Source organism: Stegodyphus dumicola, chromosome 9 (assembly GCF_044657685.1).
Source record: "Stegodyphus dumicola isolate Sdum_Otavi_A_Nest chromosome 9, ASM4465768v1".
In the NCBI taxonomy this organism is placed as follows: domain Eukaryota; kingdom Metazoa; phylum Arthropoda; class Arachnida; order Araneae; family Eresidae; genus Stegodyphus; species Stegodyphus dumicola.
In genome coordinates this window covers 129,831,172-129,846,888 of record NC_140776.1, presented here as the reverse complement: position 1 = coordinate 129,846,888, position 15,717 = coordinate 129,831,172, and the positions used below count along the sequence as shown (strand labels likewise).

At 29.9% G+C, this 15,717-nt stretch overlaps 2 protein-coding genes across 5 annotated transcripts in view; one reads left to right on the top strand and one right to left on the bottom strand.

Annotated features, from left to right (window-relative positions):
- Nucleotides 1-14,919, top strand: part of LOC118186649 (small COPII coat GTPase SAR1B-like) — a 43,507-nt gene extending 28,588 nt beyond the window's left edge. For all 3 annotated transcript variants that reach the window (XM_035356765.2, XM_035356762.2, XM_035356764.2), the window contains 3 exons: nt 3,060-3,163; nt 9,918-10,049; nt 12,933-14,919. In XM_035356765.2, the coding sequence (XP_035212656.1) occupies nt 3,060-3,163; nt 9,918-10,049; nt 12,933-13,046 (350 nt within the window). In that variant the 3' untranslated portion in view covers nt 13,047-14,919. The remainder of the gene's footprint in view (nt 1-3,059; nt 3,164-9,917; nt 10,050-12,932) is intronic.
- A 105-nt stretch (nt 14,920-15,024) lies between these two features.
- The window catches only part of LOC118186648 (tyrosine kinase receptor Cad96Ca-like), a 127,530-nt gene continuing 126,837 nt past the window's right edge, over nt 15,025-15,717 (bottom strand). For both annotated transcript variants that reach the window (XM_085824107.1, XM_085824108.1), the window contains exon 12: nt 15,025-15,548. In XM_085824107.1, the coding sequence (XP_085680233.1) occupies nt 15,277-15,548 (272 nt within the window). In that variant the 3' untranslated portion in view covers nt 15,025-15,276. The remainder of the gene's footprint in view (nt 15,549-15,717) is intronic.

Here is a 15,717-nt window from a genome sequence, read left to right as displayed (position 1 = left end):
TTTCAATCCAGACATTTCAGTGAGTGTTTATTTAATAGTTGACATGTTAAATGTTCTATATTAGGTATAGAACACTAAGACATAAGTCATTTACAATAGATACTACTAAACATTATTACTGTGTAATTGGAAAAATTCATGTTTATGCCAATATGTATTTGGGAAATGTGCATAAATGCTCCACATCAGTAACATTTCTCAACAGTGTATAACACATTCAATAAGAATTCGTGTAATCAAGTAACAATTTGTGCATTGTGTTAACAAATATAAACCCAGTAAATAGAGTATATTGGTTCAGTGTCAAAATTTAAATAAAATTAAAAACAATACAAATAAGTTAGAAAAGCAAACTAACGTTTAATTTGGGTGACTTAATAGTATAAAGTTACAATTGGTAAGGTGGTGGCTGGTTATCATCATTAGCTGAAAAACAAATGAGAAAATAAAACATACTTGTAATATTACTAACATAACCATGAGTGGAGGGCTGTGCTCCTTTAATGTTGCAATAAACACAATGTGAAATTTTAAGCACTGTAAATGGCAAAAATAAGAAATAATTAAAATCACATCAAACTTATCTTTGTATACTGAAGGGAGATATTACTGGAGGTAAACAATCAACACCGGTTTACACCGGGAAGGAGAAATTTTTATAACACTTCAAATTATACACTGAACATTTTTAGTGAAAATTAGTCAAACACAACATAAACGTTACTGCTGCCAGTAGAACCTAAACACTGGGGTTTAATCTTAGTATCCGGTGCACACGGGATTTGGCTACTTTTGGCGACTTTATGATGAACAGTAAAAATGAGACATATATGATGAGTAGTAAATGGGTCATTCAAAGAATATATATAGTTATAGTATATACTATGCATATAGTGATAGTATATAGTTTATAGTATATACATAGACGTTTTTTGGGTCATTTTTGGTGTTGGCGATAATTTTCAAAATCTCGCCAAGGCTGCACCGTATACTAGGATTTTACCAACACTAATAAGGTTTCTTTTCTGGCCTAGGGAAAAAAAAAAAAGGTTACATGGGACTTTAGTGGTTTTGAAACACGGCAGTTACCACTGGATGGCTAGACTGTCAAAAACTGCTGAAAGGTGCATATTCTTTCTCTCTCTGTCAGCTGCTCTGTCCTCCACGATGTACAGTAGATGTGACTTCTTTTTTTTTCGCAGCTCTCTGTGTAAACAACGTCTATCCAAATATCCTTTTCCCCATTCCTTGTCCCAACTACGCAGCAACTTTTGTATCTGGCGAGATCTTGAAATAATTGGCGAAGTATGATGATCAGAAGAATGCCAAGCATGGCAACCCCAAACGACGAAACATAGAAATCTTCACAGGAAGGGGTTTCCTGACTACCAGAATTTGATGAACAATGCAGCTCAACAGTGCAGCCTCCAAGGCCACTCTGCTGGGTCAACCTCCTCTCTGCTGATGGAAGGGGGGAAGGCACTAGCCTCGCCTCGCCTCGCCTCGGGTTGTCACTCCACTATGGCGAGCACCCTAACCAACGGAAATTCACCCTACGTAAACAATCTCCCAGTAGAACATTTCTATGCTAGAGACGCAGAGCAAACAGGGTCCCATTTATGAAAAATATCCAGATGGTGAAGTCAACAGCATAATGTGGTAAAAAGCTTGGCAAAAGAATTAGAGGTGCAGCAATCATTACAGAACCAGTGAATAGTTTTTCACTACAATAAACGAATTCAGTACAATAAAAATTAAACTATTATTTAACAACTAAGTTCATTAAAATGTCAGCACAATATAAATTGTTTCTTTAGAAGAAATTAAGTATACACACTCATTATCCAGATTGGGTTTCAATTATAATTGATTGACCTTACCACCAGTCAGAAAATCTGAATTCGATAAACTTTAATAGAAAGAGGGGTAAAAATTTAAGTTACCTCAAATAAAATTAAAATTAACACACCAAAAGTGCAGCAACAAAACTTTCAAATATTAAAGTTAAAAGTTAAACCTTAAGGGTCAAAACAAACAAGTATAGAAATCAAATAAAGCTTAAGTTCCTAAATTCAAATTCAAATTAAATAACTTCAATTTAAGAAAACTTTTAAAGCAACCAAACCTAAATTTAAAGTTTGCAAAAATTACAGTTTAAACTTACAACCAACTTTAAACAAACTAAAATAAAAATTAATAACTTCAGTTACTGTTCAAACTGAATTAAGTAAGCAAATAACTTAATGCTTGAAAATAATAACAATTAATACATAACATAAGTATTCCAAAAACGATCGTCCATTAGATTATGACCAAGGATTTGAACATTGGAAAAGTGTGCGTGAAGCTTGCTCCAAGAATTTTGACCAAAAACCTTGCTGAAGAAATTTGTCAAGATGTTGTAAAAATGTATGAAAATGATTCTCATTTTTTGAACAATGTTATTACAGGGGATGAAACATGGACATTTCAGTTTGACTCCAAAATGAAGAGGAAATGTGCCGAGTGGCACATGCCCACCCAACTTGTAACCAGCTACCTGTCCAAATATAATGTGATAACAGTGTCCCACCCACCCTCAGTCCCAAACAGGCTCCTGCAGACTTCTTTACCCATTTGAAATCCCTTCTGAAAGGGCATTATTATAGAACAATTGACAACATGAAAGTAAATTGTGAAATGGTTCATGAAACACATTTCCTGAACATGCCTTCTAGGATACCTTCACAGTTTAAAAATCTCACTGTCAAAACTGTATTGATGCAGGAGGACAATATGTTGAAGAATTTTAAGGTATTTTTAGTCTTATTATTTACATAAATTTTATCTAATACTTGTAGACTTGGTGACATTGCTTTGTAGAGAGACCTCAGGTGCCTTTAAACTCAGTTATTTAAAAGAAATGTGTTGCATTACCCAAAATAAAATCATTTTTATCTTTTATCCACCAGTGTCTTGCCATTTGTGAAACCACAAAGTATTTTCTTCCAAATTTAATCTGTTTTTGATGAGCAAATTAAGTGATTTAAGAACAATAAATTGGTACATAAAATTTTCAGCTAGAAGAGTATGGAAAGATTACTTTCCTGCTGTTGACGCAATAGTATTTCTGGTGGATGCTTTTGATCGAGAAAGATTTCCTGAGGCGAAAGTGGAGCTTGATGTAAGTAAATTTTTTTCCTTTGTATAATGTATGTTTCATATTTCTTTGGATGAAGTGCAGTTGTGAAAGCTCGTTTATGAGGTGGTGATAGTTTAAACTATCGAATATTCCGAATAAATGGTTTTCTTGTTGTATCAGCTTCAGAAATAAGTAATATTGTATTTATTTTCTTTTGGAGTTCATGTAATATGAGAAAATAATTGTTTTATTATCATCGTTTGAAATTTATAATGATACGAAATGAAACTTCAATTTTCTTGTTGTGTTCAGACTGGAAATAAAAAGATTGCATAGAATTTGAATATTTTTGCAGGGTAGGGTATTTTAAACAAAAATTTCATAGAATCATTGCATTCTCAAGTATGTTTTCTAAAGCAGTGGTTCATAACTCTTTCCCCGATTACTAGAAGATCATCTCCCCCTTTTCAAAACTTAAATACATAAATGCATTTATTTAAATTTAGATTATTTTTATGTGTTTTTAAATTAAACAACAAATAGCAAGGAAATTATTGATTAATACTAGAACTTGAATAAAAGTAGATTTTTATATTCATAAATTAAAACATATTGTTTTAACAACTAACTTGAGTGCTGACTGCGTTTTCCCCCTGATTGAGAATCCTTCTTCTAAAAAATTGAGTTTTGTTTAGTAAAACTCAATCATGCCCAATCTTTTTTGAAGTTCCCATGCTTACTTTTCATTATTTTCAATGTGTAGATAAATTCCTGTAATAAAAATTTTAATAGAGATTATGTCTACTGTGAAATTACAAACATGTAACTAAAGGTACATGATATGAAATGCATGCTATCATCTCTTCTGCCCATAGTCAGAATGGTTTTACCCATGAAAACGAATTAAACTGTGTTAATTGGTATACTGCGGTGTGTCAAAATAAATATTATATTTTCCATGGCAACAAGCCTGCACTTCAATCATCAATGCATAGAGTTTCTCACCAGAAATGCCACTAAGATACTTCCATGTCCCATCTGTTTACGTAACTTATTCCCTGCCTTTTTACCTCTTTCCATCTGTGAAACGAAATCTTGAGAGAGATCCTCATTCCAGTCATCAGATAAGGTGAAAGAAAAGAATCCAGCACTAAAGAAGGTATTGTTTGCTATAAATGACTTACAAATGTGTGCATGAAGCTTGCCCCAAGAATTTTGACCAACAACTGAAAACCTTGCTGAGGAAATTTGTCAAGATGTTTTGGATATGTATAAAAATGATTCTCAATTTTTGAACAATATTATTACAGGGGATGAAACATGGACAGTGTTGAAAGCTTATCAGCACTGGCAAAAGGGTTATTTCAAAGGTAGCTATTCCTTTTTTGAATTTTTAACTATTCATAGTGAGGAATTATATAACTTGTTGACAAATTATTGGATTTTACAGTCATTCAGAAAAAAATATGTTGATTTCTAAAACTATGTATGATATCAAGTTACCAAAAAATTTAGGGACTTCAGCCACTGAAAACTCAGCCTTTTGAATTCTTTATAAAAGGTCCTTGTATTGGATAGAATTTGGTTCAAATCTCTATCATGTGATTGATAACCTTGTTCAAAATGAGTTCCTTACGAGTAAGGATATGTAATTTTTGCATTTAAAAAGAAATTTTGCATTTATTCACAAATAAATAAATAATAAGATTACATGTCATTGTTAATCAAGTAACTGCAGTAATATGGAAAAAAAAAAAAAAAAAAGAATTACATGTTTCATTGTCTGCTACAGCTATTCATTCATATTCTGGTTGTTCTCTTATTGTTTCTTTCTTGGATCTTTACAAAGTGGTACATGCTTATGTCTCAAAGTATCTTCAAAAGGATAATTATCCAGGCAGGTATATTATTAAATCATCATGCATGGCTGGGTGATCTAATTTATGTAGTGTGGAATTGGCATTTAAACACATTTTTACTGTGTTCTCAATTATTTTTCTATTTGGGCATATTTTTGCATTTGAAAACTGACAGTTGTAATCTTATTACCTAATTCCATGTAGGTCTGCAGTGAGTTAACCTTTTTCTCTTTAAATGGTTAGATACGTTTTATTAAAATGTCCTTTTTTTTTTTTTTTCTTTTCCCATTCAACACACACATTACAAGTTTACATCTAGCAGTATGTGTGCCATGTAAGTACAGACTGACTTATGCAAACTCTTTCTTTTTTGTAGTCAACAAAGTGCATGCACTGAGAAGACACTGAAAATTATTCATAATCAGATTATGACAATCTGTGAGCTTATTTAGAACAATCACTGACTAACAAATACCTTACAATTACCTAACTGAAACTGATAAAAAGCAGGTATTCAAAAATAATTCATTTAATTTGCTGACAGCAAGTCTTCAGCTATTAAAAGTTTATGATTGCTAGGTTAAAAGTTTATGATTGCTAGGTTTAACTATGTATTTAGAAAGCAAAGATTTAGAAAGCAAAAGAAACATGCTTATTCTACAATTTGTGACATATTTAGAAGTAATTGAGTGAGATAACTGGTGTAGGATGAGTGAGTAGACATGTATGAAAGTGGAAGATAAGATTTCTGAACAACATACAAACTTACGGTGAATTGCTGAACTCGCAGAATAAGTTCACAGATTGTCATAATCTGATTATGAATAATTTTCAATGTCTTCTCAGTGTTTCTTTGTTGAAAATCTATTCTTTCTTCATGAAAGTGCTGATGCTACTTTTTAGTTATCTTGTGCATTATTCCTCTTTCTGAACAACATTCAGTTTTTCTGCATTCTGACAAATTGTTTATCTTCAGCCAACAAGAACTTTATTACAGGTATCAGTTCCTTTCTAATTTTAAATGTCATTTATCAGGTCTTCATAAAATGCTTCACTTTAATTCTGCAACAACAGTTCTGAATATTCACATTATTAAATGCAATAACTGTGTGATTTTTCATTTTGTTTGAATAACCATTATTCAGAGAATTTTGTCTGATTAATTTTTGAGAGAGTAATTTATTGTTTAGCCCAGTGGCTCTTAATCATAATTTTATGTCACCACATTGCAGTGTATCATTCCCCTCATAAAGCCCACCCCCTCACAAATGCTGCATTCCAAATAACTTATAAATATGTAAAATATAGAACTGGATTTTTATTTAGTAATTATGTATACATTTATGTTAGTAATATTAGTTATATTTAATAAATGTAAATAAATGTTTCTTTTGATTTCATTATGTACACTTTGCAACCCTTTTGTGTTGAGCAATTTCACCCATGCCTTAGTTATGAGCATTTTAAAGTCTAACAATTTGATATCAAATAATTATATTTCCTCTTCCCCTCTCCCACTTAAAAATTCTCCCTTTAAGGGTTAATGAACCACCAAACAATTGAAAAATTGTTGTCTGTTACTATCAAATATAATCATTTTTAAATTTTCATACCTAGTTATAACTGTCAGCTCTACTGATTTTTCATCACATCTATTGGTCGATCACTAAATTTCCTGGTTTTCAATTTCTAGCTTTTACTTACATAAATCTTTCCTAGGAATAAATTTAATTTATTGAATTAAGAAGATTTAAATTGTGTAAACTTCATTCTCTCACCCCCAGTGATTATCAGCATAATTTTTCTTGTTTGACCTAAATTGTATTAATCTACTGTAGGACATTTGTAAAACCTTTTATTAAGATTCGACCAATGTTTAATCAATCAATAGGCATGTATTTAATTTTGTTGTACATCAATATATGGTACAGTCAAAAGTCTTTAATCCGGAATGATCTATAATCCGGACCACAAAACTACAAACTTCTGCGCATGCACTGCATACGTCGCGGCGCGCAATGAACTGGATGTTGATCTGTCAGCTCTATCCTCATCTTCAGGGCAGATGTTTTTATTTTATTCGGCTTATAATTCCTCACTAAATGTAGTGTTTCATCTCGATGTACTCCGATATAATTTAAATCAATTTCCTCGTCATTATAAATATCACGAATACACATCAAATAGTTTTCTGATTGCAATTTTCTAATTTTGACTATGTGTAATGTATGCTTTACGCATGTGCGCTTTGAAAAATGTTTAATAAAGCAAACAAATAAATATTAATATTTTTTTATAAATTTTGATACCCTTTAGATCATAATTGCTCTTTATTTCGTAAATTACGGTTTCATATTTTTAATTTTATAATTTCTGCATGCCATCTTACCAGATTTAAACTGATGGTCTATAATCTGGAAAAACCGATAATCCGGAATCGCCAAAGTCCCGACGAGTCCGGATTAAAGACTTTTGACTGTATATTACTAAATATATGTACATAGTAGTAAATTGAAATCTAATTTTATTTTACATCTTATTTAGAAATATTTTGATAAATTATAAAGCTTTCCTGCTGTTTTTAGAATTTTCTCAATATAAAACTATAAGAAATTTATAAAATGAAAGTAGCCAACAAACATACAATTCAGAATATTTAATTAAATATTAATATATATTACTCCAGAATCATGTAAATACATCAGGAACTGGTTTATCCATTAAGTCATGCGACTGAAATCAATTTGGAATTCTTTTGAAATGGCATTGCTGTGCAGAGGGTAGCAGCTATACCTTATTGAGCAAATAATATTTCAAGTTTGATGAAATAATGTAAAAAATCTACTTACGATTGCTCACGTGAGAGTGTATGTGTGTCAGTGTCATTTATGAAGAATCATTAGTCAAATGTCTTTTTTTTTTTTATGAAGAAATCTTTCATGGAAGGAAGTTATATTTGAGAAAAACACCTTCCAGGGTTCGTAGCGGTCCTTATAAGTCCTTATATTTGAAAATAAAATATAAAGGCCCTTATAGGTGCTTACTTTTTCTTTAAAGCGCTTATTTTTTTGTTTTTAGTGCTTATTTTTTGCGTTTAGTGCTTTTTTTTTTTTTTAATGAAAGCACAATTTTCCCCCGTAGCAAAGCCAAAACTAAATAAACAACTTTTCTTCCTAATATGGAATGTCAGATGGTGAATCATACTCCCGGAAATAGCTTTTCCCCATTTTTCTGCATTAACATAACCTTTGGTGTACACGGAGAGTACAGACAGGTGCCCGTCGTTCTGTTGGTCAAAGAATTGCAAAAGCAGTTGAAAATTCCGGTACATTCGGCATTCTTTTCCTCCCATCCAAATACTACCACACGTTTGAATTTCTATCAAGATCTTAATAATATGCATTCTTGTTCCGCTTGGTCAGTTCATATTCGTGTTTATTATGATCGTTATGCTTATATTATAAGCATATGTATAGATGTTTATAATAACATAGTTGCAGTAACTGTTGAAGTATAGTAAACTTCCAAAAATGGTTGTGTTTTAACACAGATTAGCTTTCTAAGGAATAATATTCGGAATAGCTTAAATAAAGAAAAAATAATTGAATAGTGAAAATAATTTCATTTTTTTGGCCAATACATTATACAGTACGAAGGTTGGGAGGTTCTCCCATTTTTCCGCAAAATCTCGAATATTGAAACTGTTATAGTTCGCTGCAAAACAAGCAACGAACTTTTTTTTTTTTTTTTTTTTTTTTTTTTTTTTGTCACTTTCCAATCTGGATTGAATAGGACTAAAAGTTCTGCGGTCTACCAACCCAAGCGAAGAATGATTCTATTCCAGAAATTTAGCGCAGTCTGTTAAAAATCAGAATGAAAAACACCCCAGATTGGTAAGTCTCTTTCTTTTCCTTTCTTTAGTTCTTTATTCTCCCAATACCAGCAGCTGTTGAATCCGATTGCGTAATATCATGTAGGGAAGAATTACGGGGCACATATTGCGCAATAACGTTTGCCATATTTTTGCAGAGAATTTTGATGTTCGGTCCCAGATTTTCTATCACCCCCTCCGCTCCTCATTTTCAAGTTACGCTCCACTGTTCAAATATTCGCCAACTTTCAAGTATGCTGGTAGTTAAGCTTTTACTGTTAAAGGATGACTGCATGAAGTAAATTTCTGTCTTTTGATTTCAGAAATGTTCCTCTTTTTTACTTAAATTACTTTGCTTGCAATATCTGTTAAGGGAAAACTGATATACGATGAAAATTTAGAAAATGTTCAGAATTTAGATTTAAATTAGTTAAATATCAATATGAGTGGGAAAATAAATTGTATTTATTATTAAGTTCCAAGCGAATAGAATAAATATCCCTTATTGTTATTTATTTCCTCTATTTTGAACTGAAATTTCATTATTAAATCTTGTAATATAGTTTAGTTCTGCATAGTTTTTTTTTTCTCTCTCATTGTAAACTAGTTCTGTAAATTGAACTGTTATTTAAAATTTAAAAAAAAGTAATTATTTTCCATGGTTGAGGTAATGTTTATTCTCTATTAATAAATACTGTATTTCTCATATTTTAAATTACGAGTCTAATTTTTAAGGTTATGCAGTTGCGTATAATGTAATTAAAAAGGTGCTTATTTTTTTTCTTAAAATGTGCTTGAAAAGTGCTTATAGGTGCTTACTTTTTTAACCAAAATGTGGCTATGAACCCTGCCTTCACTGTCCTGTCTGTCTGTTGTGATAATCTTTAATGGTGATTATGTATATGTTGGGTATTTTTTAATATGAAAAGAAAGCTAGATTAAATGTACTTTAATGTTGTTTAAAAGAAAAGGTAAATAGTTTTCCAGCATTTCTAAAATTATATTTCTTGTTTAAATTTAAATATTTTTAAATAAGGTTTTCTTATGTCTGATTAAAAATTTGCAGAGCCTCTTGTCTGATGAGCAACTCTCCAGTTGTCCTGTCTTGATTTTGGGAAATAAAATAGACAGAGCAGGTGCTGCCAGCGAAGATGAACTTCGTGCCTATTTTTGCTTGCATGGGCAAACAACTGGAAAGGCAAGCAACTTAAATTAGTCTTAGCATGCCTTGATTTTTATGTGTTTCTGTGTTTCTTTATTTTGCTGTTCTCATTATTTTTGTTATATGTTGTATTCATTTGATGAAATATGAAACAAAAACTTTGGGTTGTAAATTATGCGAGTACAAGATTTAGTTTATGGAAAATGATTCAAAAAACAAGTTGAAACTTGTTCTGCTCTATACAGTTCTTTAAAAGCTTATGCAGGAATTCAAACCAGTGGCAAATTCCGTTGTCACTTTAACTAATTTTTAAAGATTTTTCATTTGTATGTACTGTTTTGTGAATATTTTTAATACTTACCCAAAATTATGGAATTGCATTTTTTATTGAGGGAATATTGCATCTAATATCTTAAATCAGTCTAATTAGAATTTTTGCATTGGTATTGGTGTCGAAGATCTTAATGCTTTTATACATCTAAACTTTTTTTTATTGTACTGAGTTCATATTGTTTAATATAATGTGAAATAAAATATTTTAAAAGCTTTGGGATAGCTTTTACTTTTGCATATTAATATTGTAATAACTACTTGACTCATTTCAAGGATTCTGTGGTTGATTAGAACTGAAAATATCTATATTTTATAGTTAGTGTAATCATTCTTTGTAAAGATTGCCTCTTAAACTAATCCTAATTATTATTTTCATGTTAATTAAAATTTTAAAAAATACTGCCTACTCTTTCAGTTTTTCATTACATCTTCCAGTAGATTCCTGAATCTCTCTATTTATAATTTTCAATCAGTACTAAAGAAAATTAGCAATAAGTGAAAATTTTCAAATTATTGAAACTTAAATTTACAAATTCCATTTCCTACCCCTAGTAATTTTCAGGATAATTTTTTTTTACTTAAATTTGATTTTATTAATCTATTGTAGACATCTGCAGAACTTTCTATGAAATACAAGCAATTTAAATATTTGCATTTGATTTTGCTTTACATCAGTATATATAGTACATTACTAAGTTTATCCACATATTAGTGTATGCATTAAAATTTTGCTTTTATCATATTTAATATGTTAATGCTTAATCAATTAAATCTTGAGTAGGGATTTTTTTTAGTGTAAAAATGTAAGATATTTACGAAATTAGGCAAGATGTATAAAATGTAGAATATTTAATTATTATTAACATATTTTACATCAGATTCATACGGGAAATAGTTTAATAACTTGAATTATGGATTATGAAGTGAATTTTAAATGCTTTCACCACACAAACCTGTCAAATTCCTGGTTTTTTGTATTTCAAGGTTGGCAGCTGTGGCGTTTTATCTAATGAAATTATTAATTTTTATGCTAATGAAGGCCCCATTATCACTATAAAAGGCTTTGTGCTGACTACTTGCTCTAATGTATGATGGATTATAAAAATTTTAAAGGATTCTAAATGTATTATTTAGAAGTATTAAAGAGCACATTACAAGCAGATTAGCCACCAACGGCCGAGCGGTAAAGTCGCTGAACACTGGTAGTTCGATCCGAGGTTCGAATCCCGCGAACGGGCTGGCTGCATGGGCGTTTTCGTGGTTTTCCCCATGTGTAACGTGTATACGAGCCAGTTTCCTTAGAAAGTCCTCCACGAAGGCATCCCTCCACTTAGGCAGATAGCCCTAGTGTGCTTTGCCATAATTAAATACACCAATAAGCAGATTATATTCCATGTGTTTTTATTATAATTTTCTAGTGGTTTTACTCTCCTGATGCATATGTTCTTTGAAATGTATATTATGGGAAATTTTCAAAAGTTTTAAATCATTAGAAGCTAACACAGATTGTTAGAAAATGAGAATCATTTGAAAAAGCAGGTTTAAAAGTCATGTTCCTTTTGACAGTAGGATTTGTTTTTTAAAAATTGAATTGAAAAATTCATTGCATTGCTAGAAATTCCCCCCCTCCCTTTTTTAAATTAATGAGAAAGGAAAAATTTATGTAGAATCGTTAACGTTCAATATAGCAACTACTGTTGACTTTAGTTGAAACTGTATTGGACTTTGTCAAAGGGAATTCAAATACATTGATGAAAATAGCACTTTGATGAAAAATATGCAGTGAAATTCACTGAATATTTAAATATTTTCAGAAACAAATTACTGATTTTTTTAAAGAAATAAACACATACAGTACACATGGAAATTGAGACTTTTGATTTTTCGTGTTTTTCAGGTATTTGTAAATCTGCTTCCCCACCATTTGGCCAGATAATCAGAAGTACACTGAATTATTTTCGTAAACCTCTTTTTATCAATAACAGTTCCGTCTGAACTCTAAATATCAATTAAATTCTTCCGTGAATTTTTTTATTCACCATTTTTATACATCTTGTACATATTTAATATCTTTAAAGAATTTTGAGTTTATCTGGAAATCATACATTTTAGCCAAATACCATCAATAATTCTGAATGGAAGTAAATAGCTTGGATGAATTCTAATTTAAATCATGAAATTCTGAAAAATGCTGTCAATAAACTTTGCTGTTCCCCCTCCTTCCATCTGTCCAAATTTCCAAAATCTCATTCGTAATGTTTACCAGTACCAAAATTAAATAAGGATTTGTTCTTTAATAAATTACATAATGGATATTTTAATAAAAATACTTATGTCTGTTTACACAAACGTATTTTTTTATCAGTATACGTAAATAAATAGTTTGGATATGCATTTAATGTATTGAAATATTTCATCTTAGTGAACAATAAAGTTTAAATGATTAAGTTATTAATAAAAGGTACGAAAATCTGAAATAATAATTTTTGTTGTATAGTTAAATGTTACATATTACATGCATGACTTTGACTGAGAAATAAACTGTATATTCTTATCATATGAAGAATTAATGTTTTTATTTTTTAGGGTAAGATTCCAAGATCAGAAATTCCTGGACGTCCTATAGAATTGTTTATGTGTAGTGTCTTAAAAAGACAAGGATATGGTGAAGGTTTTCGTTGGCTGGCTCAATATATCTAGGTCAATAATAATTAATAATCATTTCAATTTCCCAATCAACTCCCTCATCTATTCATCCATCAATGGACTTCAAATGAACAAGTTAAAAATTTGTTAAACTTATTGTTAGTTGTTTCTAAACACACACAAACACACAAAAAGGCCATCAGTTTATAAAACTTTTTTATAATATGTTTTATTCTTGTATCACTGCCTTGAAAAGACCTATGAATTGCAATTTGATAAACACCATAGATAATATATGTATTAATATTGGATGCTAGCTACTGAAAGATGTGTGGGGTTGTATTTATGTACTGAAACATATTTAAATGTCTGACAATGAATACATTTTACATGTTATTTTGTCTTTCCTGTGTTTGAAAAGATTATTTTACACATATTTGTAAAGTACATGTTGATCTATGTGTAAGAGTCTTCCTTTTCGTAAACTGATCAAATCCATAGACATATATTCAAAATATGAATATTCATAAATGTCTACAAAGAGTTCATGTTAATTTAATGAAATGATAAATGACCCTTTTTGAAATAAAATATAATGGAGGAAAGTTGATGGGAATTTTATGTTCTAATTCAGTTCATTATTTCAACATGTATTTCTACCACTATTTTATGCAGCTGTATTGTGTATATCTATAATGACTACTTGTTAAATACTGAAGTATTAAATTTATTTATTAGGTTTCTATCAAAAGCATACACTTATATTTTCAATGGAACAGAAATTATCTTATTTTTTTAATTCCATATCATGTGATAGGTAGATAATCAGTGCTTTATTTATTAGTTTAAAAAATTGAAATATATAATTTCATATGTATTTTTTCATTAAGGAAATATTTTTTTCTTGTCCAAACCTTTATTTTTCATATTTATCCTATTCATTGCATTAAATATTGTACTTAAATTACCTGAAACACTAATTATTAAATGTGTAAACATTTTATGAACTAACACTTTAATGTAAATTTGAGAATTAATAATTTGAAATGAAATTATCTGTTTGCAATTTATGTATCAAAATTTCTTCTCTAAAAGAATTTTCTTTCTTTTTTTTACTTAAATCTTTGTGTAAAATTGTAAGGAATTTTGATTTATTTTTTGCTATGGTACTTTTCACAAAATGGTTTGTTCTTCTGATTGTATATATAAGTTTAAAAAGTGAGATTCTGCAATAATAATAATTTTATAATGTTATAAATGTTGTATTGTTATGCATTTTGACTAAGGAGAGTTTGACTTAGTTCTTTCATATAGGAAAATGTTGAAGATTTGACTTTTAATAAGGAATTTAATTTTTGCATCTGCATAATTGTGCGTTTGAATTGCATGTTATAGTATTCTGTAGCATGAAATATTAAATATGCAGTTATTTGAGCTATCTTAAATTAAAAACGAAGAAAATATTTATCTTTTATACATGTTTATATAGCCTTCAAAATATATCTGTTTTTATTTACCCCATTTCAAGAGGCATTTCTTTCATATGAAGCTAATTTAAATGTTAAAAATTATAATGCACATGTTAGCAGCTTTATCTATCTATTTATTCACTTTACTTTAAAACTTTACGTATTTTAAAATTAAAAGTACCCAGAACATTCATACATCAGTTTAGTTAAAGAAATGTGGACATTCTCAAAGCATTGTTTTATTTAATGTTTCACATGCATTGCTATACAATAGAAAAAGATTGTTTTTTAAATAAGCTTATTTATGCTTGTAATTTTATATCTGGTCTTTGACAGTTCAGTGTAAATTAACTCTATGCAAACTTTTTCTGTGAAACTGGAATTTTTTTATTTCTCAGCAAATGTAATTATTGCATTGCAGTACAGAAACTTGCAATAAAAATATTTATACAAAATGATTTGTGCTGTCTTACGCAAGTAATTCAGTGGCGATTTTATGGAAGAATTTTTCTTAAATCAAAATTTAATTTTCTGAAATATTTGTTTTTTTATCCTGCTTGATACCTAATCAATAAAATGACTTTTATTTTCTATTTTCACACTTTTAGTTAAATATACATGTTCTGGACATTACTTATGATAACAGTTGAATTTATCTGTAACTGCCCATGAAAAATTATGAAGATCACCTTAGACATTGTAACTTATCCATATCTTATACATTATGCAAACTGAATTGAAATTCTTTTTCATGAAAATGATGATTTAACATGTAAATGATTGATGAAGAGTTACTTAAAACACTAGGTACAGTATCACAATTTTTCACCGGACAAATCGGTGATGTTGTAATAGGAGTGATCAGGAAATCGCTCTAATTCAATATAAGTATGTTCACTGACAAGAAGCCTGTCCAGGAGAGACACCAGCTCTCCAAATGATGGCCGCTGCTTTGGATCTTTGTCCCAGCAGTAGAACATAATATTGTACATTTCTCTGCGGCAGTGGTCGGGTTTCTCAAGACGGTAACCATCACGCACTTTTCGAATGACCTCATTTGCACTGAGTCCGGGATAAGGAGTTGAGCCTGAAATAAATGATAAATAGCCATATGCAATTTAAATTGAAAGTTACTAAATACTAAGTAAAACATAAGGAAACTTATCCACTATTTCATGAATATGGAGTATATTTCAACTTATAACTGTTTAATAGAAATGAGAATGCTAAACTAAATGCTTCTTAGTGTTCATTAT